Raw genomic sequence first — 23,066 nt, 5'->3', positions numbered from 1 at the left:
AGGATATTCACCAGAATGTCGTTCACGGTGGTAAAATGCCATTTATCTATGTTTAAAATAACGGTAGATGACAAAATGAAGTTAATTAATTATTAGAAAAAGGGAATCGTGGATTTGGATCACATCTTGGATATGGGTCAGTGTCTGTCCTCAATATGTCCATATATGTACGTCTGATTACACAATGGGTGTACCATTAAAATGAGCTGGATGTTTGTCAGTGGAACATAAATCTCTTTCTTGCGCTTTGGTTCATGAAAGAATACAAAATGATTTGCTACATTCAAGTGTGACTTTCTGGTATAGTTATTCAAGAAGAAGTATAGAACACTTAAGGAGTATGTTCAAATCCCAGTGTGAGTATCAACTAGTTTTCACCAGCAACACAAATTTACTTTGGATTATGTTTTTAAGTCAATGACCCACATTCTGTACGAACCTGTATTCTTCATAATTGAGGGGGTAATCCGAATAGGAAATCAAAGAAACACAATGGTAAAGAGATCCGTCTGGACAGCCCACTTTATGATTGTGGATGTCCTATGTCTAATGAACCAAATTCTGTGTGGAAATAATTTCGCCACACATCCAACTTAAAACTCATTTAACTGTGGACTTTTGAAGGCTAGAAGGTATGCATCTCCACAGTTATTTAATGTGAAAGCATTGCAGCTTCATGAAAAGTATTTTATTCTTGCTCTTATAGTCATCCTCAAATAGGACTAGGTGTTGAACCCTTTTGATAAATTTGTGTCAGACAATGACTCACACTCTGATCTATGACTTTAGTGATCAATGCTGTCAATCTGAGACGCCAATTAACGCAATATGTGGATACTTGTTGAGACTTCTTTGTCCTGTACTAGTGATATATTCATGGTAACAGACTGGATGTATCTAAGTCCTAACTGAACCTTGATCCTGATCGGACCACATTAACAACAGTATACATACCTGAAGGAATATTATTGGAGAATGTGAAAATATATGTAATCAAACAATTAAATGGTAGAATAATTGATATAGAGAAGCTTGTGCCCTATACACTTTTATTATTTATTATGTTTCACATAACTGATACTAGAGTTTCACAAAGAGAAGTTATCATTTGTTGCTTGTTTGTAAACATAAAGTATATTGATGTGGTACATTATTTTGCAATAGTTCTTACCAACCTTAATAAAGTCACAAGGATCTTTGCAATTTATGAGTGTGTAGGTTAACTAACTACTCAAACAAAGTACTCATTATTTATGATCTGAAATATTTATTAACCTTTTACATTAATGTTGAATAGATCAGAACTTATAGAACTAATTTTGGGACGATTCTGTAGTCCAATAAAATCGATACAGCACTCTGAAGGCATTAGGTAAAAGTTTGAACAATTTTATACTGGTGTAGGGTGCGTTGATACTACAAAAGACATAAAATTCCGAATCATCTAATTAGGAGACTCACGATGAGTCCTAACGAAAAATCAGAGTCCAATAATAGCTTAGTGTACGTCTGTGGTGTTACTATCCTCTATTACTGTGCGCTGAGTGCGGTGTGGTCACTGAGTATGTCAGATGCAGTTAGAGATCATTCTTCAGATTAGCTTTGCTGCTGATGAAACAGTTTTGTTCTGGTACATAGGTAAGACTGACGTTCTGATACTGGAATACAGGCAAAAGTTCAAAGTGAGCATTTGGAGAGACGCTTATTGTATCTCAGGATCAGAACAGGGGTCACAGCAATATCGAATTCGGTACTCGTTGGATAAATTTTGTTTCTACTTTTATGTAGGTCTGTGCTGAAACTGCTAGGGTCGACAGCACCATTTCACATTAATGTTGAATAGAGTAGAACTTTAGCACCAGTTGCTTTTTATTGTTGGAATGTCTTGATTTTCAATTAAACATTAACACTTCAAGTGAATTCTTGGATCCACAATGCTTCTTAGAAACATGAAAAGCTAATGTGTTTTAATTTGTCACTGTAACTATTGCACATTAGTGTGAGTGTGAACTGATATGATGATTCAGCCCATTAGTATTGAAGTGCATATTGAAAATAAATTTGCAGCAGGAATATACTCATGGTAATATATTCTTTGTGAAACGATCGTGGTGCTGTTGTAAACAGTAGTTGATAAAATGGGTTTCATATTCAGCTACCGTTGTGATGAAACATTCTGCTGTATACTAGATGGTATGGCCAAAAGTAGTATCCAAGACCTGTGGGAGCTCTATCGGATGGATGTTAAACTCATTCTGATCATTGGCACAGAAGCCAAAACACACTGTGAGAGTTTTAGAGATGTCAAGGGTATTCAGCATAGCGGGCTTTAAAATTATTTCCCAGGGCGGAAATCGTATTTCACTTTTCAGTATTCGTGATTGTACAGTAGCTTTATAAGTTGAAGGTAGACAATGTAGTATCAACTGCAAATAAGATAGCATGACAGTGTTGAGTTTAGTGTCAGCTGAAAATGTTTCTCACATTACTGTATTGATAGGATTGTATTACTGGAAGCTCCAGTTATGAAGAAGTGCTTAAATCTCAGTGCCGCCGATCTGGCGTCTAGGCTGTAGCTCAGATCTTCTTATCACAATCTGGAGCAATTTCGTGTTGACGTGAACATGAGTATGGTAATACAGCATTTGAAATATTTTTGTGTCTTAGTAGATGATGAAGCAGAAGTATATTGTGAAGATTCACAATGAAATCTAAGAGATCATAGTAGCCCTGTATTCAGCAATAGTGAGACATTGTGTATAAGGGTGGACATGGATGGGCAGAACTTTCTGGTTCTGACCATGTAGTAATGGATAGAACTCTTGAGTGGCTAATGCTGAGAATTCTGTCCTTGGCGTGGCCAACAGGTAGTTATGTGAGACAGCGAAGAAAAAAACTGATGTAACTTCATGGTGGTGTACTTTTTTATTCGTTGTACATTCACTGAAATAGTTTTCCCCTTTAAAGTAGATGCTGTAGATATAACAGGCTCCTTGTAGACATTAATAATGCTTATCAAGTTCAACCCGAAGACGATCTGATGTTCACTACAGTAGTGGACTGTTGCAAATAATTAGTGTGGATGTCACTACGCAGTCACAGTATGTTAAAAACTGGTAATGGTAGCGATGAATATAGTAACAAATGAAACCATTTTAACGAGGGGCAGACCGAAATTCATATCACGGTGCTTTTCTTCGTCACTGGAATAATTCATATAAATGAGCATATATGTACGTAGATCTGCATACTCCAGTCATGCAGCATGTCTGTAAATTTCAGTGTTGTACTGAGAGACCAGTACTACATTTCTTTTTGAGCCCAAAGATTGTTATATGTGTTGTACATAATACATACTGTAGTAATTTCTTGTTTTCATGGATGTGACACTGTATTTCAGCAGGTTATTACAGGATGATACTTAAGGAGGTGTCACGTGGTGGTTTACACTTAATCAAAAATTAAGCCTAAATGTCAGAGTAGATCTAAGTTGAATAGATCTGGAAGAATTCACATTAGTGTGCATAACAATGACAGGCTCTGGTGTCATTCGCGATAAGCACTGGTTGTGCAAGAAGTCCACATCAGGGTGGTGGTATGGCAGATGTTATCGGTGGAGCAGTTCCTCCGAGAGACCATTAAGGGGATTAGACTTGACGTAGAGATACTAGCGGTTCCGAGGGAAGCAGCTTGTGAAACAGTTTCATATTGTACAGATGTTACATTATATTGTTGCCAGAATTAGTCCCTTCGTGGGATCATTAGAAGACGTCGGTGTAGAGCTGATGGTAATGTTGCATGAAGTAGGTGTCAGCAATATTTAGATCACACGGCATGTTGGACGCTGAGTCTTGCACGCAACACTCAGAGCAGCCAAGGAGTGTTGAGTGGTGGATGATTGCACATTGGTTTGATGGAGAGTACTCACAACTTTACTAATTCAAAACGTATAGATGATTTGTAGAAGTGAAGCACTTTGGCCGGCTAACATGTCATCACGGGACCAACCACAGGAGCGATGGAGTACTTTGATATTGGGGTGGATGTGGACACTGACGTTAGATAAGGGTATCTTGAATCGACTGTGAAGTACGTCAGACTCGGTTTAGACTACTGACGGCAGTAGATGGTGAAACTGTCTCACACTGGTGAAAATGCAGCTCTAGTAATACATTATTCACACTGCGTGTTGGTTGTACAGTGAGGCCATAACAGGATAGTGGTATGGGGGACGTTATTGGTGGAAATAATTCGTCCCAAAGGCTATCAGGGGACACGAGTCTGGCCTAGAGGTGATGGTCGGTGCCAGCACTGTGGCCAGGTCAGGCGCGCGGCCCGGCCAGCAGGCCAGAGGCGTGGACCTGCGGCGCCCCCGGCACCGCGGCGGCCAGCTCCTGGGCAGAGCAGCACGTGACGCGGCCCTTGTTGGGCCGGTTCCACTTGCGCCTCGCCCACCCAGCGTCGCCGCAAACGTCGGGACACAGCTGCGCTTCTGCCGCCGTGCCCGCGGCGAACGGGTTGTTGACTCCCACGAAGGCGATCGCCGTGCCCGACTTGGGGTCGTGCACCAGCTTCCAGAAGAACAGCGGCACCGCCATGCGCTCGCCCTCCGCCAGGTACAGCTCCTTCTGACGGCCCTCCGTGTCGTTCAGCGTCAGCACGCCGTGCGTCCCTGTCCATACCTGCACAACACGAAGAAAAATTCGCCATCTTTATTTAGACACCAGTTACCCGCCAGGGTAGCCGAGAGCGCTAATGCGCTGCTTCCTGGACTCGGGTAGGCGCGCCAGTCCAGGATCGAATCCGCCCAGCGGATTAACGATGACGGCCGGTATGCCGGCCAGCCTGGATGTGGTTTTTAGGCGGTTTTCCACGTCCCGCTAGGTGAATACCGGAATGGTCCCCATGCTCCGCCTCAGACACACGACTCACAGACATTTGAAAAGTTTCCCACTATTTCATGACTTACACTACCGGCAGACGGCTGGGGTACACTACTCCCGTCCCGAGGGGTTCGGGGTGGCGTCAGGAAGGTCATTTGGCCACCTTCTGCAGTTAACACTGCCAAATCCGTAATAAAACAAAGCCGACCTCGCGTTGTAATGGGGCAAAGGCCTGAGAAAGAAAGAAAGAAAGAAAGATTTAGACACCAGCTAAGTACCCAGCCTTTCCCTGGTATGTGTGTATTTCAATTCTGTTGGTCCATCTCTTCTATCTTTCTAGTCCGTTCCTCTCTCTGTCCACCTGTTACTCCCTCCTCTCCCTCCCCATCCCCCCTCCCCCTCTCTCTGTTCATCTTCACCTTCCCACTCTCTCTGTCCATCTCCTTTGCTCCTCTGCCTGTCCAGCTGCTGCTCCCCCTTCTCCCTGCCTATCTCCTTCTCCCCACTCTCTGTCCATTTTCTCCTCTTCTCTTCCTATGAACACCTCCTCTTTCTCCTTGTCCATCCACTCCTCTCTCACATTTCTCTGTGCGTCTCCTCCTTCTCCTGTCTCTTTGCATCTCTTTCCCTCACATCTCATGAACTACACTGAAGCTCCAAAGAAACTGGTATAGGCATGCATATTCAAACACAGAGGTATGTAAACAGGTAGAATACGGCACTGTGGTCGGCAACGCCTATATAAGACAACAAGTCTCTGGCGCAGTTATTAGATCGGTTACAGCTGCTACAATGGCAGGTTATCAAGATTTAAGTGAGTTTGAACGTGGTGTTAAAGCCGGCGCGAGAGAGATGGGACACAGCATCTCCGAAAGCACTACGTCTTCAGGCCACGAGTGGCCTACCGGGACCATCCGACCGCCGTGTCATCCTCAGTGGAGGATGCAAAGAGGAGGTGCGTGCGGTCAGCACACCGCTCTCCCGGTCGTTATGATGGTATTTTTGACCGAAGCCGCTACTATTCGGTCGAGTAGCTTCTCAATTGGCATGACGAGGCTGAGTGCACCCCGAAAAATGTCAACAGCGCATGGCGGCCTGGATGGTCACCCATCCAAGTGCCGACCACGCCCGACAGCGCTGAACTTCGGTGATCTCACCGGAACCGGTGTATCCACTCCGCCAACGCCGTTGCCCACAGTATCTCTGAGGTAGCGATCACGTGGGGTTTTCCCGGACGACCATTTCACGCGTGTACCTTGAATATCAGGAATGTGGTAAAACATCAAATCTTCGACATCGCTGCGGCCGGAAAAATATCCTGCAAGAACGGGACCAACGATGACTGAAGAGAATTGCTCAACGTGACAGAAGTGCAACCGTTCCGCAAATTGCAGCAGATTTCAATGCTGGCCCATCAAGAAGTGTCAGCGTACGAACCATTCAACGAAAGACATCATCTTTACGTCGGTGACTGTCATACGTTTTTATTACACTACTGCAATTTCGGCCTTAGGTTATTATCAAGTGCTGATATTGTGGCTTTAAGCCATGTAAACGTAATGTAAGCTGACACATTTGTGTGTCGTTGGCAATCCTGCTACATACATTCGTGTCGTTGTTACATAGTGCGAGCACACGTATACAAACAGTGTAAAATAATACAATCTTAAATGCACATGTTCATTAACCCATCACTAGTCACACATGCATTAGACCACAGCTGCAGACTACTGTGACAAACAGTAGTCTGCAGCTGTGGTTTACCACATCAAGGAATAACTTCCCAGGTATTACAGGGAGCTGTATAAGATTAAAGCTGTACAGGAAGAAAGAGATTAGATTGCTTAAAAGACGACATTTTCAATAAATTTAGAGGATATCAGAATCACAACTATTACCCCTTCTGTCTGCATTTGTTTAATACCTCGTAATTTAAAAAATTGTATTATTCTAAAATTGTCATTTTACAACGACATTGTCATTTTACAGTTTCCTACACTTACATGCTGAAAACTATTAAACTATTTGCTATACATGAAATAATTCGAGGCGACGGAAGTCACGGAATAGCAATATGCGTTGTAGGGAAGCAGCCTACTCACGCCGTAATAAATTCACATCAGTCTTTCCATTGCGTGCCAGCCGAGTCCGCTGTAACTAGCTCTGACGCCATGAATGTTGCGCAATACTTTAAAAATCAAGTAAATAACCTGAAACAGTTCTAGCATGTCAGGAGTAATACTAAATTAATTTGTGTTGAATGTCAGTTCGATAACTTTAACCATTTTTGAAATTTGGACATTTTTCTGTAAAAATCATTGGCGCAACAGAAAAGAGCTAGAGACTTAAAATTTATATTTAGATTCCTTTTTCATAATAATTTAATAGAAACAGTACTTTGGATCTCACAAATTAAGATTTTAGTTGAAATTCAATATTTTCTGGTTTTTGTCTTAAAACTTAAGGAAGCAAGATAGATTAAGTAGGCTAATGAATAAGGCTAGGATGTTTATATTTAAGTAGAATGGAGATCCGCTATAACCATAAAGATGTGAGAAGTTTCATTTGAATAACTATAAAACTATAGTGACAGCGTATCTCCAAAGGGCAAGTTCAGAACTCGTCTACAGCGTGTAGTGTAATTAAATTAATTCTCTCACCCAAAATATTTAACTTAGCCACGTCAAACTTTTATTATGATTACTTACGTGTGTGCTGATTGCGCATATAAATTGAGAGCTTCATCTGCCAGCAGCAAAAGAAGCTATGATTTATTCAACAACTTAATGTGGTGCATTACTAGCCCAGCGGCTAGTCGGGAGAGCCGATTTGATCAGGCGTTCCCTTAGTCGTCCGCACCGCGGCTTTATATATAAGAACGCTGCGCGAGAGAAGGCCCCAGTTCTCTCAAGACGCTGAATAGCACACCATCTGTATCGGGAGTCGCGTCGCGTCGGTATCATTGCTATAAACAGCCTCGGATGCCATATTAAGTTACTCGGGATACGCGTAACCATGAAATCATTTTCGAGTGACGTGTTAATTCTGGGATGACTTTAATTATCTGTCTTCAGTTTGCGTATGTCGTATTTTCACGTGCCGCCGCGGCACAGACATTCTACCATTATTTAGCGTGGCGTTTGATGAACATTATCATCAAATTATGGCGAGCATTCATTTAAACATTTAATTTGGACAGTTATAGTTGCATCAGCGTCTTAGACTCTGAACTGCTCTGTTAGTCAGATTGTGTGGATTCTTTTTTTTTTTTTTTTCATCTGTGACTTTCAGAATTATAACGAAGTTTTATTTTTCGATCGTTTTTGATTATGAATCCCAGACAATCTCCTAATTCCTCAGGACTATAAGCTGTAGCTATAAGTGTATTTCTCAGGTGAAGTGGGCACTAGGAATTCTAATTACAGGCTTCACGTTTTGCTAATCACTTTCTGGTTGCCAATATTGTAGTTTGAGAGCCAGTGTTGAGAACGGCAAAAGACAGCATAAATAATAGGAACATTTTAAAACAAAATAATTCCACCCGCCGCCCCACATATGGTGCATCGGCCGGGAAATGCATCTCTTACTACATTACAAAACAAACAATAATTCTACCCGCCGCCCCACAGCGTGTATACAGATGCGGTAGTATCGCGTATACACGTTATATAAGGACAGCGCACTGGCGGAGCTGTGATTTATACTCAGGTGATTCATGTGAAAAGGTATCCGACGTGATTGTGGCCGTACTAAGGGCATTAACAGACACTGAACGCGGAACGATAGTCGGAGCAAAACGCATGGCGCGGAATGGCAGTTGGAGCAAAACGCATGGGATATTCCATTTTGGAAATCGTTATGGAATTCAATATTCCGAGATCCACTCAATACTGTGAGATCGACAGCGTCAAGAGCGTGCTGGGAATACCGAACTTCAGGCATTAGCTCTCACCACGGGTAACACAGTGACCGATGACTTTAGCTTAATGACCGAGACCTGTGGCGGTTGTGTAGAGCCTCCAGTCGCCATAGTATTCTACCCCTCATAACGTCACCAATACGTGTTCTTTCAGCCATTTTCAACACACAATCACCATCAGCACGTCTGAAAACGTCTACAGACTTACTCGCTGCACCGTACTTTGACATGGACCAACACACCTCTGCGTATGTGGACTGCTGCCAGCGCCACCGTGGGACGACCGCAGGTCAAATGCACCACATGGTCATACCCAGAGGTGATTTAAACCCGCAAACCGCCCACCAGAGCGTTGTTTCACCATGTATCTGCATTATCCTTAATTTATGAGCATGAGCTGGGTCTTATAGTATTTCTTGTACACGAAGCCATGTCGAAGCCATTGAAACAAATGATAGAGAAATACAAAATAAAAAAATTAAGAGAGAGAGAGAGAGAGAGAGAGAGAGAGGAGCACGGAGTATTATATAGAAAGAACAGCAAACAGAACACGACGGTTACAGAGTCTTTAAAAGTTAAGGGTATAAGAATAAGTGGAAGACTCATATGTTACACATGGAACACTCCAGAATCCCGAGGCTGACGTATGATTGCAGCTCTGTCAGACGACGACCACTGAGAAGATACCGCGTAAGGTGGCGTGACAGCCGGAAAAGGTCGACAAGACAAATTCTTGAAGTGGAAGAAGGAGATTCCTTTCACGTACATCTCACTAATGTGTTTCTCTTGATAAATGTACAAGCAAATAAAAGCTCAAAATTACACTGAGGGAATCCGGCCAGAAATTTATATAAAGAAGTGTCCCATTTAGCGTAATATCTTTGATAGAGAATAACGTACCTGTTTACGAATGTTTCAATTATATGAGATAAAACCAAAATACAGGGTTAACACAAAACCGACAAACTTCAAGGGCGGATTCCTGACTGGAAATGGAAGGAAAAAGGTCCTACGAACATGTGTTCGGAAATGGAGAACGTACGAGCAACGACAACAAATCGTCCCGGAACACAGAACAAAGCTGCATCGCATCCATGTGACGAAAGATGCTCGAAGTGGCCTCTATGGGATGCAGTGTCATGGAGGATTCATATAATCGTCTTTGGCTTCCACTATGTAGGTAGGCGACTTGCCTCGAGCTTGTACTAGGGTTCGCTTCAATATCCTGTCGAACCCGGTCCTCCAAATCTGTTGCACGTACAGTCCGAAGCCTCCCTGTTTGTCTATCTGAGAAGATGCCTGATCACACAAACGCCCACAACGGACTTGAAATATTGCGTCATGTGGTTGGTGTCTGTGAGTATACTTGTTTTGATATAGCCGTGCTGCCTCTCGGCCGTTTCCATCTGCTTGGCTGTACACAAACATCATCTCGGCTTGTTCCCGACATGAATACCGGACTATTCTGCTGCTTACACTAGGCTGCGTCAATCACACAGCCTGCAGTTCACGGCATGTGGTCATTCGTCGGTGCCATCTACCTTGGCAAAGATGTATTTCCGAACACATGTTGATAGAACATTTCTGCCTCATTTCCAGTCAGGAATCTGTCCCTGCATTTGTTGGTTTTAATAATTTTTCCGTTATATATCGGTATTGTGTTGATTAAGTAGCTGTGTAATATTTCTTTTTATTTTTTCCCCGGCTACCAGTGTGAGTAGAGTGGGAAGCATACTACCGGCTCATTAGCGATAGACGTGTTAACTCACTCGGCTTCCACTCGTGTTGCGCCAGACTCGTGCGTCATCTTCATTTGGGGTCACTTGCTTGCAACATGCTGCTATCATGAGAGATGTAAACACTCAGGCGCACGCCGAGTATACTATCGCAAAGATATTGTGACGGTCATTTTTTTGTAAAGGAGGTAAAGAACGGCTCACAGCGAACCAATTATGCAATGGGAAGGGCAACTACGCGGCATGTACCTTTAGTTAAAGGACTGTCAATTTCATTTCACCACTGTTCACATGGCTGAATTCCTAAACAAAGTCGATAATTTGAAAGCATTCTCTCCAAATTATCGTCATTTAGGCACCAGGTAATGAAGCAACATATTACAAGCACTAAAATTTCCTTTTGGGACCATGTCTGAGTTTAATTCGTAAAATAAACCAGAAAAAATATCTGACTCCAGTAGAAAATCGAGGTTTGTATCAAGCTGCACTATGCGTTTCGGAGCTTGAAGGCTCGTTTCCAGATGCCTGACATCAGTATGTAGTCACTGTTTGCACGTAGCAGTTCCCACTGGACCGGTTCTAATATTACTTCAACTGGCTCGAGGTGTGAGTAATTTATACAGTTTTGGACAGTTTTTGCATATTACATTCGATTATTTAGAAACACTAACATTCTGAACTCTTGTGTTCGCAACAAAACTGAAACGAATATTCTTTTATCAAGAGAGACCAGCATTTTTCCAAAGACCTGCAACTATAAACATCCAAAAATCATGTAATATGTGTACGCAGACGAAAAGTCCCGTGATTAATGGTGATAGTAGCGCCGAGCATACAACGGATGACATACAACATCTAACGAAAAATATCCTGGCAATCCATATGAAACGTGGAACTGGCCACTAAATGTCACGCGAGGCGGACCTGCCAGTATAAAAGGAGGTGGAGAATATCGTGGTGTCACTACAGAAGCAGTAATAGCAGAATGAGACAATCGGGAGAGCTTTGTGACTTTGATCGTGGACTGGTGATTCGATGTTACCTGAATAACAAATTATCAGGGACATTTCAACTCTTCTACAGCTGCCTAAGTCGACTCCTGATGTGATTCTGACGTCGAAACGCGAAAGAACAACCACAACCAAGACCAGGTAGACCTCATGCACTGATAGACAGAGACCATCAAGCTTTGGGAGGGTGGATTGAAAAAAGTCGCATGAAGTCAGCGCAAGGAATCACTCGTGAGTTGCAAAGTGCTACAAGCATTCCAGATCGAACAGCTCCTCATGAGCCATACAGGCAATGATAGGAGACGCTGGAATTGGTGTAAAGAGTGATGCTACCGGATGGTGGGTGATTGAAAACGAGTGGTTCAGTCTGATCAGTCACGCTATACCCTGTGCTAACCCGCTGGAACGGTTTGGGTTTGGTGAGAGCCTGCAGAACGTTATCTGCCATCATGTATAGTGGCAGCAGTGAAATACGGAGGAGGTAGTGTTACGGCATAGGGGTGTTTTTCGCGGCTAGAATGAGATCCGCCTACTGCACATATACAGATAGGCACATATACAGATGGCGGTAGTATCGCGTACAGAAGATGTAAAAGGGCAATACATTGGCGGAGCTGTCATTTGTACTCAGGTGATTCACGTGAAAAGGTTTCCGACGTGATTATCACCGCACGACGGGAATTAATATGGACTTTGAACGTGGAATCGTAGTCGTAGCTAGCCGCATGGGACTGCATTTCGGAAATCGTTAGAAAATTCAATATCCCGAGATCCAAAGTGTCAAGAGAGTGTGCCGAGAATACCAAACTTCAGGCATTACATCTCACCAAGGAAACACTGTGGCCGACGGCCTTCACTTAACGACCGACAAAAATGGTTCAAATGGCTCTGAGCACTATGGGAACTTCTGAGGTCATCAGTCCCATAGAACTTAGAACTACTTAAACCTAACTAAGCTAAGGACATCACACACATCCATGCCCAAGGCAGTATTCGAACCTGCGACCGTAGCGGTCGCGCGGTTCCAGACTGTAGCGCCTAGAACCGCTCGGCCACCCCGGCTGGCTAACGACCGACAGCAACGGCGTTTGCGTAGATTTTCAGTGCCAACAGACATGCAATACTGCGTGAAAGAGCCGCGGAAATCAATGTGGGACGTACGGCGAAAGTATCCGTTAGGACAGCGCGCCGAAATTTGCCGTTAATGGGCTGTGGCAACAGACGACAGACGCGAGTGCCTCTGCTAAAAGCGCGACGCCGCCTGCACTGCCTCTCCTGGGTTCGTGAGCACATCGTGTTGAGGCTAGACGACTGGAAAACCGTGGCCTGGTCAGATGAGTCCTGGTTTCAGTTGGTAAGAACTGATGGTAGGGTTAGAGTCTGGAGCAGACCCCAAGAGGCCACGGATCCAAGTTGTCAACCGGGCACTGTGCAAGCGGGTGATGGCTTCATAATGGTGTGCGCTGTGTTTACATGTAATGGACTGGGTCTCGTGGTCCAACTGAACCCATCATTCATTGGAAAGGTTATGTACGGCTACATGGAGACCATTTGGAAACATTTATCAACTTCATATTCCAAAACATGTCACCAGGTCATAACTGTTGGAACTTGGTTTACAGAAAATTCTGGACAATTCGAGCGATTGACTTGGTCACCCAGATCATTCGACATGAATCCCATCGAACTAGTATGAAACATAATCGAGAAGTTGCTTCGTGCACAAAACCTTGCACCAGTAACACTTTCGCAATTATGGACGGCTGTAGAGGTAGCATGGCTCAATATTTCTGCAGTGGACTTGCAACGACTTGAGTCCATGGCACGTCGAGTTGTTGCATTATGCCGGGAAAAAGGAGGTCTGACACGATATTAGGAGGTATCCCATGTCTAATGTCTACGTACAGTAGAGGAACAGCTCTGAGTTACTGATCATATCATAATGACAACGTATCTGGTCATAAAGCAACATCTGTGAGGCAATGGTTTGTGGAGAATAACATTCCTGAAATGAAGTGGCCTGTTCAAATGACCAATCTGAACCCAATCCAACATCTTTGGTATGAATTAGAACGTCGACTTTCATCCACACCCCAGCGTCCAACATCACTACCTTCTCTGGTTTCGGCTCCTGAGGAAGACTGGGCTGCCATTACTCCACAAACATCCAGACACGTCGTTCAAGTGCCCCCAACAGAGTTCAATCCGTCATAAAGGCGAAGGATGGACATATAAAATATTTATTTCCACTGAAAGCTGTCCAGATACGTTTGATCCGATATTTTAAGACAGAAAGAGTACGAAAATTTACGCGTAAGTGGCGGCTGAGAGGCAGATTCATTGAAATTACAATAATATTTATCCACAAAGAAGGTTGTTTACAAAGGGCCAGCTCTTTCGATTAATCATTTTTGTTTCAGTGGGGGGATCCATAACGAGCTGGGTTAACGGTAGAGGCACAGAAAATTCGAAAAAGGACACTTTACCTCGTCACATTGTTACTTAAACAACGTTAGAACGGCACAGAAATGATCAACCAGTAGGAAACGCTGTAGGAAAAACACTGTGAGGCACATCAAAGTTTAACGTTAAAAATAGCGAGCCTCTCGTTTCGAGACGAGTCAAGAGACGCAGTCACGTCACGTACTGATCATAACGATAAAGTCAGGGGAATTCTGTCTTAGAGACAGGTGCAGCAACAGCCATTCATTCCGTTCACCATACGCGAATGAAGCAGTACAGCGGTAAAATGATACTGTTTACACCACGTTGCTGTTGGCAGAGTGTAGATCCCCCGCCGAGAAGTGATTCAGAAAGTGAAGTAATCAAACGGCCACCAAACAGCTGCAGAGGCCCCAAAAGAGTAAATATTTGCTCCGGGAAGAGTCCTTGGTGAGTGTATCCTTTTAAAGCCGTGGACGCACAACATCCGTTCATTTACGCGTGTGAAGTACACTGTTACGCACTACGGTGGTTTTCGCCTCAAATTCAGTATTCGACTTATATGCAATTACGAGTCTCACTCTGCTTTGATCTATGGATATCTCGGTTCGCAACTTGTCATATGAAACACGCATTCATCCAATGTGGGGGTTATTGACTGGGCTGGCTAGACCAACATTCTAGTGCTAGGTCAATAACTGCCATCCGAGGACTGGAACTTCCCTTCCTATCGGGAATACAAGCGTCTGGGATGCTCCCAGACTTGCATTCACGATCTGGAAAAAGCTTCCTGCCATCACCTTCCCCATCGCCACAGCCCTGTGTCGACTACTGTCAACGGCGTTTTCGTGCCAACGTCGTAATCCCCTGTCATCTTCACAGTCTTCGTACCGCCTTTCTCACCGTCTTTCATCTCGTCAGTTCTCATTCCGTCCTCATCTCCGTCGTCTTCATTGCCCTCTAGCACTTTCAGTCAGTCATTTATTAGCTCGTATTTCACACCACCTTGATCAATATGGGTGTTCCAGCACCCAACACTTTCGCTGTCGCCTATACTCACCTGAATCGAAATCCCACTCCCACAACCACATACATATTTATCCACTAGTCATTATCCCAAATGGTTGTTTCCACATCTCCCACTTTCCCAACAACTGTGATGTCCCTTACCTCCCCTCCCCTCGCTCCTCTTCGGATGTTCAATATAAAATGAAAATTAAAACATGTGCAGCCGTCTCTTTTGTATTTAACTTATTTACGCAACCAGTTTGGGTGTTCCATTACAGGTCCCTTGACCAACGTAAACTGCGAGGAATCCAATATCGTGTGCAATCACGAGCCAATATTAAGCAACCGGCGTCTGTAGATCTTTGGTTTACATGACACTACCCCCTTCGTTCATCAAGCACTATCCTGAGTCTTCAGACCGCTACGGTCGCAGGTTCGAATCCTGCCTCGGGCATGGATGTGTGTGTTGTCCTTAGGTTAGTTAGGTTTCAGTAGTTCTAAGTTCTAGGGGACTGATGACCACAGATGTTAAGTCCCATAGTGCTCAGAGCCATTTGAACCATTTTTCTGAGTCTTCAGTTGATGAATGAAAGGATACTGTGTTGTAAACCAGAGATTTACGCGCACTTGTTATTTAATATTTCTTTCTGTTAAGATTGTACATGAGATTAAATTCCTCCCAAATTACGGTGGTCAAGGGACCTAAACATCGTGGGATCAAACACCGGAACTAGTTCCATAAATAAATTAAATGCAATAAAGAGGGGTCCAGGTGTTTTAATTTTCATCTCTCCTTTTCATTCACCACAGCCTCAGCTACATAAACTTCGCCATCAGCACCCCCTAACACACCAGCCTTATCTCAGATTGCCCTCCAGGTAAACCACCCCGCTACAAGTTCCAAGCAACAGATCAACTCACTTCCTTGTAAACATCATCCAAAGGGACCAAAATAGTGAAGAAATCACTCTGTAACACTCTCATAGATTTTAAATCAATCAACCCCAGTATCTCACTCCTAACCATAGACACAGGAAAACACAAGCTCTCATATATAAATTGTCATGCTCCAACCGAAGAAAGCGGTGACATCAATAAAGACATTTTCTACGAGGAACTAGAAACGGTTTTAGACAATGTGCCAAGTGAACATTACAAAATCATCCTTGGAGATTTTAATGCGAAAAAAGGGAAAGAAGCAGCCAGCACGGGGATCATCGGGAGGGTCAGTTTACATGATGTGAGCAGCGATAACGGCACTAGGCTGGTTAGCTTTGCGAATGCAAAAGGCTTGTTTTTAAGTAGTACTGATTTCGACAGGAAGAGAATATATAAAGGAACCTGGGTGTCTCCGAATGGGAAGACAGTGAACCAAATTCACCACCTAATTGTAGAGACGAGAATAAAGAAGTGGATATAAAATGTCAAAACGGCAACAGGTGCGGAATGTGGATCAGACCACTTCCTTGTCATGGAAAGGATGAAAACAATATGGAGAGCCAGGAAGTACAAAAGAATGCAAAGAGTCATTTGATGTGACCTGGAGAGCCTGATTAAAGATAACATAAGACGAACTTTCAAGGTAGCACTGACAAATCGTTTTGAGGCTTTGAATGAATGCGAAGGAGATACTGTGGTAGCCCAGAGGCGACTGCAGATACCATTAAAGAAACAGCCAAGAAGTAATCCCAAAGCGAACTAAGGGAAAAAGAGTGTGTTTCGATGAGGAGTGTGAGGAAGCTATCAGGGAGAGACAATGGGCTAGACACTGTGGATACAAAGTAATATGCAGGAAGAAGAAAAATCAAAGTTCGAAGAAATACAATGGCAGACACAAGCCACATTGAGGAAAGCAAAGAGGAAATATGTGAAAAGCACCATGAAGGAAGCTCAATAAGCCTTTCATGGAAATACGAGGTGTGGCTAGAAAAAAACCGGACAAGTACTGGTGAAACAATAAAACGAATGCAATAAGGCTCAAAGTCACGTGGCCTGTCACGTGACTCTCGCTCCGCCTACTGGTCGAGTTTCAACTGCCTCCTGCACTCAGTCTGCCCGTGGCGTCTGTTTTAAGTAGTTGACGTTTTGTCTGTGCGTCGGAAAATGTTGAGTGTACAGAAAGAACAGCGTGTTAACATTAAATTTTGTTTCAAACTAGGAAAATCTGCAAGTGAAACGTTTGTAATGTTACAACAAGTGTACGGCGATGATTGTTTATCGCGAACACAAGTGTTTGAGTGGTTTAAACGATTTAAAGATGGCCGCGAAGACACCAGTGATGACACTCGCACTGCAGACCATTGTCAGCAAAAACTGATGCAAACATTGAAAAAATCGGTAAACTTGTTCGACAAGATCGCTGTTTAACAATCAGAGCAGTGTCTGAGTTAACAGGAGTTGAAAAGGAAAGTGTTTGGCAGATTCTTCATGAAAGTTTCAACATGAACAAAGTGTGTTCAAAAATGTTTCCAAAGTGTCTCACAATTGAACAGAAGGAACGCCGAAGAATGATTTGTTCTGACATCCTGGAAAACATTGAAAGTGATCCCACCTTCTTACAAAATGTTATTACTTGCGATGAATCGTGGTTTTTTACTTACGATCCCGAAACTAAACGCCAATCGATGCATTGGAAAACTCCTGGTTCTCCACGACAAAAAAAAGCACGAATGTCAAAATCGAAATTCAAGGCAATGATGATTGTTTTTTTTTTGACATCAAATGGATTGTGCACATTGATTGGGTACCAGAGGGACAAACAGTGAATCAGCATTACTACATTAGCGTCCTGGCTACCCTACGTGAGCGAGTACGGAGAAAACGGAACGATTTGTGGAGAAAAAAAGTCATGGATCCTTCACCAAGACAATTCCCCAGCTCACAGCGCGTTGTCAGTGAAGACGTTTTTGGCAAAACACAACATTCCCATCTTAGATCATCCACCCTACTCACCTGATTTGGCCCCCTGTGACTTTTTTCTTTTCCCTAAAGTCAAGTCAGCTTTGAAAGGAACTAGATTTGAGACTGTTGAACCAGTAAAAGAAAAAGTGACGGAAGTAATGTATGGACTTACCGAAAATGATCTGCAGCATTGCTATGAACACTGGAAAATTCGTATGGAGCGGTGTAGAGACCGAGGAGGAGAGTACATTGAAGGAGATAACATGAAATTGTAAATAATTGTAAATAAATGTTTTTTCCAGCATCAGTCCGGTTTTTTTCTAGACGCACCTCGTATTTATAAAGAACTTTGAGCTTTGCTGGTAAGCCAGCGGTGGAGAGAAGAAGTCTTCAGTTTTGAGCTCCCAAGTTTGACAGTCGCTCAGTATCAGCTTTTGTTGGTACAGATGGACTTGCTGTCCTTGCTCTCAGGAGATTTTATAGTTAGAACGGTTAGGCACTGTACTGGCGAACTTATACGATTCTGTACTTCTCCTCCGGGTAGGGTGCCGTCGTTGAGTACGCAGCGTTCAGTGATTGAGAGCACTTCTGTGTATACTCACGTAGAGACGTTATCTGAATTCCGTCCTGGTGACTGGGAGTTCGCGTTTCTTGTCTGTATTGCACAGAGAGGAAAAGACAATATTAGATGATACTAGTCAGAGGACCGCCTTCTGCCGTCCTACTGTTCGAAATAGTTTATTTTATGGCTGGAGTTCTTCCACTGTCGCAGACGTGTACGATAACCATCACTCCGACACACCGGACGCAGTACATACGGTGATATTGCTATAATAACTAATGCTATTATTACTAGGGCTATAAGGATGAATAGCTGTGATCACGTAAGTTTTATTTCCACTGAGGTTGCACACCACTGTAGATATTCTTTGAAAGTAGTGTCTTCTAATTTTTGGTACATTGATGATGTCAGTCATCTCGCGTTATTTATATTAGATCGCGTAGCCATAAAAAGGGACAAATTTGGACAATTGATCACTAATATTAATTAGTTAGGAAATTCATTTGTGTCTCTTTATGTCCACTGGACATTGATATATAAACATTTGTAATATATGAAGGGGTTTTAATCTACAATAAATGTACAAGCAGGAACAACCTTTATCATTTTATAGTCATTACTTCCCTTAAGAATGGTAAAAGTCCAGGAGAGGACGAAATTCCCGCTGAACTTCTCAGCGCTGGAGACCTCTGTTTCAAGATCCACAAGCTAATCGAGCAAATTTGGGCAAAACACGAAATACCAGAGGAATGGAAGGTAGCTGTGATATGCTCCATATATAAAAATAAATGTATGTGACAACTATAGGAGCATAGCGCTGTTATAAGATCTTCTCCAACTGCCTATTAGAACGAATAAAACCTCTAGCAACAGAGATAATTGCAGAATACCAAGGAGGTTTTCAAGCAGGACGATCAACCACGGACCAGATTTTTGTCCTAAAACAGGTCTGAGAAACAATGTACGAATAGAGATACATCTCCTGTTTGCAGACTTCAAGTAGGTTTACGACAGTATACATAGACCTAGCCTGATTAGAACTATGACAGATTTTGGTATACCAAAGAAATTGGTCAATCTGGTAGAGGTATGCCTAAAAGACACAAAACCTGAGGTTAAGGTAGGCAATAAAATGACAGAAAGCTTCCCAGTTGTAATAGGATTACGCCAAGAAGATGGGCTATGACCTGTCCTCTTCAGCCTGGCACTTGAGAAGGAAATGCGGGCTTTCAACAAAGAAAACTTCCAGGGCATTCAAACTGGCAATACATTACATATCTGGGCTATGCAGACGACATTGCACTATTAGCATGCACACAAGAAGATCTGAAAATAAGTATTCAGACCTTGGAGTTACTGGAACCTAGGCTCGGTCTACAAATCAGCTGAAAAGACTGAGTATATGACCATAGGAAGAAAGATTCAAAACTCTCAAGATTTAATTGTATAAACATGTGAAAGAGTTTAAATATCTTGGACCAATTTTTACAGAAGTAAAATCAACCGAAGCAGGGATAAAAGCACGACTGCAGGTGTGAAACAGATGCTATCACTATCTAGGCCCTATATTAAAATGTAGAAGTGTCTCTCGACAACTAAAACTACGGTTGCATAAGACATTAATAATGCCAGTAGTATTTCATGTTTCTCAAACCTGGACCACTCGAAAACAAGACCTTAATCGACTGCTTACATTTGAAAGGAAGGTCCTCAGGAAAATATTTGGACCAGTCCGAGATCAGACTACTGGAGATAGGAGAAGACGTATAGCGTCCCCAGTGCTATATTACGAAAAGACTTAAAAATTGAATAATATATTTTTATCATGTAGCCGTAAAACAATAATTTCTCTGTCGAGAAATGCAAGGAAATGCAATGCAAAGAAATAATTTATGACAAAATGATCTAAAGAGACAACAAGATACGCTCTTTTGTTAATTTTTTAGTCGTCTTCACTTCCACTTTTGTCTTGAGTGTATATAGACGGACATCTTTCGAGTACTGACAAATGTAAGCATATTTGTATGAGTTAAGCAGATAATATATTAATTGAATATTATTGTGCACTTTTAATTTGTAAGAGGTGATCCCGATTTCATGTCCGCCTTCCTTGAATTAACCTGCATTCAAGTAATTTACAGTTCAACAATCGCAGCGGCTGATGCAGCCAACGACGCCATTACGTGGCGATATCAACTTATGAAAATTAGCGGAAGCGAAATACTCGCCCGCTATTAACATAATATTAATTTTTCTCCACAGCCGCCCAACGTTGCAGAAAATACTTAGCTTTAAGATTCTTATTTTCAGTACCATAGCCGAGACCCAGAGCCAGGACTCCGACTACAATACAATGGTTAACGGAGGTAAGAAAATTACTCTCGCGCGTGTGTGGGCCGCAATTGTAATTAATAACTAAAGATCTTTTGCTTTAAAGCGAATTGACTAGCCGAGGAAATTAATATGAAAAGTTTATTACACTGTTCAGCTTGTATGCTCATGTTTGTAAGATGCTGCAAGTCTAACATTCATTAACGTAACAAATAATTTGAGATTAATATTGTTAAAAAGGAGAACTTCAGGAAAGCATTTAACCGTAAAATCAAAATTAAATGGAATATCATTTTTATTAAGGCCCACCCCGTAAGTCGGCAACAATCAAAAAATAATAATAATAACAATAATAATATATTAAATTACGACGAAAAAATAATAATAATAACAATAATAATATATTAAATTACGACGGCCGACGGACGCGAGAGACGCCATAACACAGAATTAGAAGAGCTGTACAACGAGCCTAACATCTTGGGAGTGTCCGACCCGATACCTGAGTGGTCAGCGTGACGGATTGCTGTCCTACGGGACCAGGTTCGATTCAGGGCTGGGTCGGGGATTTTCTCCGCTCAAGGACTGGGTGTTGTGTTGTCTTCATCATCATTTCATCCCCATCCGGCGCGCAGGTCGCCCAATGTGGCGTCGAATGTAATGAGATCTGCACCAAGGCGGCCGGACCTGCCCCGCAAGGGGCCTCCCGGCCAATGACGCCAAACGCTCATTTCCAACATCTTGGGAGTGATGAGAAGCAAAAGACTGCAATGGGCTGGACATGTAGTTAGAATGGAGGCAAAATGGTGGCCCAAAATTGCAATGGACTGGATCCCGTCAGGCAGCAGGCCAGTGGGTAGAAACTGGTGGATGGTGGAGTGAGAGAAGACTTGTTGCAGCTGGGAGTCACGGAATACTGGAGACAGATAGCAGAAGACAGAGACGGATGGAGAGCTCTAACTGTCGTGGCCTGGGTCCACTGGGCCTGATCACGTGAACAAATGAATGCTGGTACAGGGTGTTTCAAAAATGACCAGTATATTTGAAACGGCAATAAAAACTAAACGAGCAGCGATAGAAATACACCGTTTGTTGCAATATGCTTGGGACAACAGTACATTTTCAGGCGGACAAACTTTCGAAATTACAGTAGTTACAATTTTCAACAACAGATGGCGCTGCAAGTGATGTGAAAGATATAGAAGACAACGCAGTCTGTGGGTGCGCCATTCTGTACGTCGTCTTTCTGCTGTAAGCGTGTGCTGTTCACAACGTGCAAGTGTGCTGTAGACAACATGGTTTATTCCTTAGAACAGAGGATTTTTCTGGTGTTGGAATTCCACCACCTAGAACACAGCGTTGTTGCAACAAGACGAAGTTTTCAACGGAGGTTTAATGTAACCAAAGGACCGAAAAGCGATACAATAAAGGATCTGTTTGAAAAATTTCAATGGACTGGGAACGTGACGGATGAACGTGCTGGAAAGGTAGGGCGACCGCGTACGGCAACCACAGAGGGCAACGCGCAGCTAGTGCAGCAGGTGATCCAACAGCGGCCTCGGGTTTCCGTTCGCCGTGTTTAGCTGCGGTCCAAATGACGCCAACGTCCACGTATCGTCTCATGCGCCAGAATTTACACCTCTATCCATACAAAATTCAAATGCGGCAACCCCTCAGCGCCGCTACCATTGCTGCACGAGAGACATTCGCTAACGATATAGTGCACAGGATTGATGACGGCGATATGCATGTGGGCAGCATTTGGTTTACTGACGAAGCTTATTTTTACCTGGACGGCTTCGTCAATAAACAGAACTGGCGCATATGGGGAACCGAAAAGCCACATGTTGCAGTCCCATCGTCCCTGCATCCTCAAAAAGTACTGGTCTGGGCCGCCATTTCTTCCAAAGGAATCATTGGCCCATTTTTCAGATCCAAAACGAATACTGCATCACGCTATCTGGACATTCTTCGTGAATTTGTGGCGGTACAAACTGCCTTAGACGACACTGCGAACACCTCGTGGTTTATGCAAGATGGTGCCCGGCCACATCGCACGGCCGACGTCTTTAATTTCCTGAATGAATATTTCTATGATCGTGTGATTGCTTTGGGCTATCCGAAACATACAGGAGGCGGCGTGGATTGGCCTCCCTATTCGCCAGACATGAACCCCTGTGACTTCTTTCTGTGGGGACACTTGAAAGACCAGGTGTACCGCCAGAATCCAGAAACAATTGAACATCTGAAGCAGTACATCTCATCTGCATGTGA

At 43.1% G+C, this 23,066-nt stretch overlaps 2 protein-coding genes across 2 annotated transcripts in view; one reads left to right on the top strand and one right to left on the bottom strand.

The window, feature by feature from the left end:
• LOC126175825 (juvenile hormone epoxide hydrolase 1-like) overlaps positions 1–23,066 on the top strand; it is a 507,162-nt gene that overhangs the window by 133,835 nt on the left and 350,261 nt on the right. The window lies entirely within an intron of this gene.
• The window catches only part of LOC126175826 (uncharacterized), a 124,963-nt gene continuing 102,914 nt past the window's right edge, over positions 1,018–23,066 (bottom strand). The window contains exon 5 of the mRNA XM_049922822.1: positions 1,018–4,682. Coding sequence (XP_049778779.1) covers positions 4,323–4,682 — 360 coding nt within the window. The 3' untranslated portion in view covers positions 1,018–4,322. The remainder of the gene's footprint in view (positions 4,683–23,066) is intronic.

The sequence above is a fragment of the Schistocerca cancellata genome, chromosome 3 (assembly GCF_023864275.1).
Source record: "Schistocerca cancellata isolate TAMUIC-IGC-003103 chromosome 3, iqSchCanc2.1, whole genome shotgun sequence".
NCBI lineage: Eukaryota > Metazoa > Arthropoda > Insecta > Orthoptera > Acrididae > Schistocerca > Schistocerca cancellata.
The sequence above is the reverse complement of the archived record's forward strand: the minus strand, read 5'-3'. Positions and strand labels throughout refer to the sequence as shown.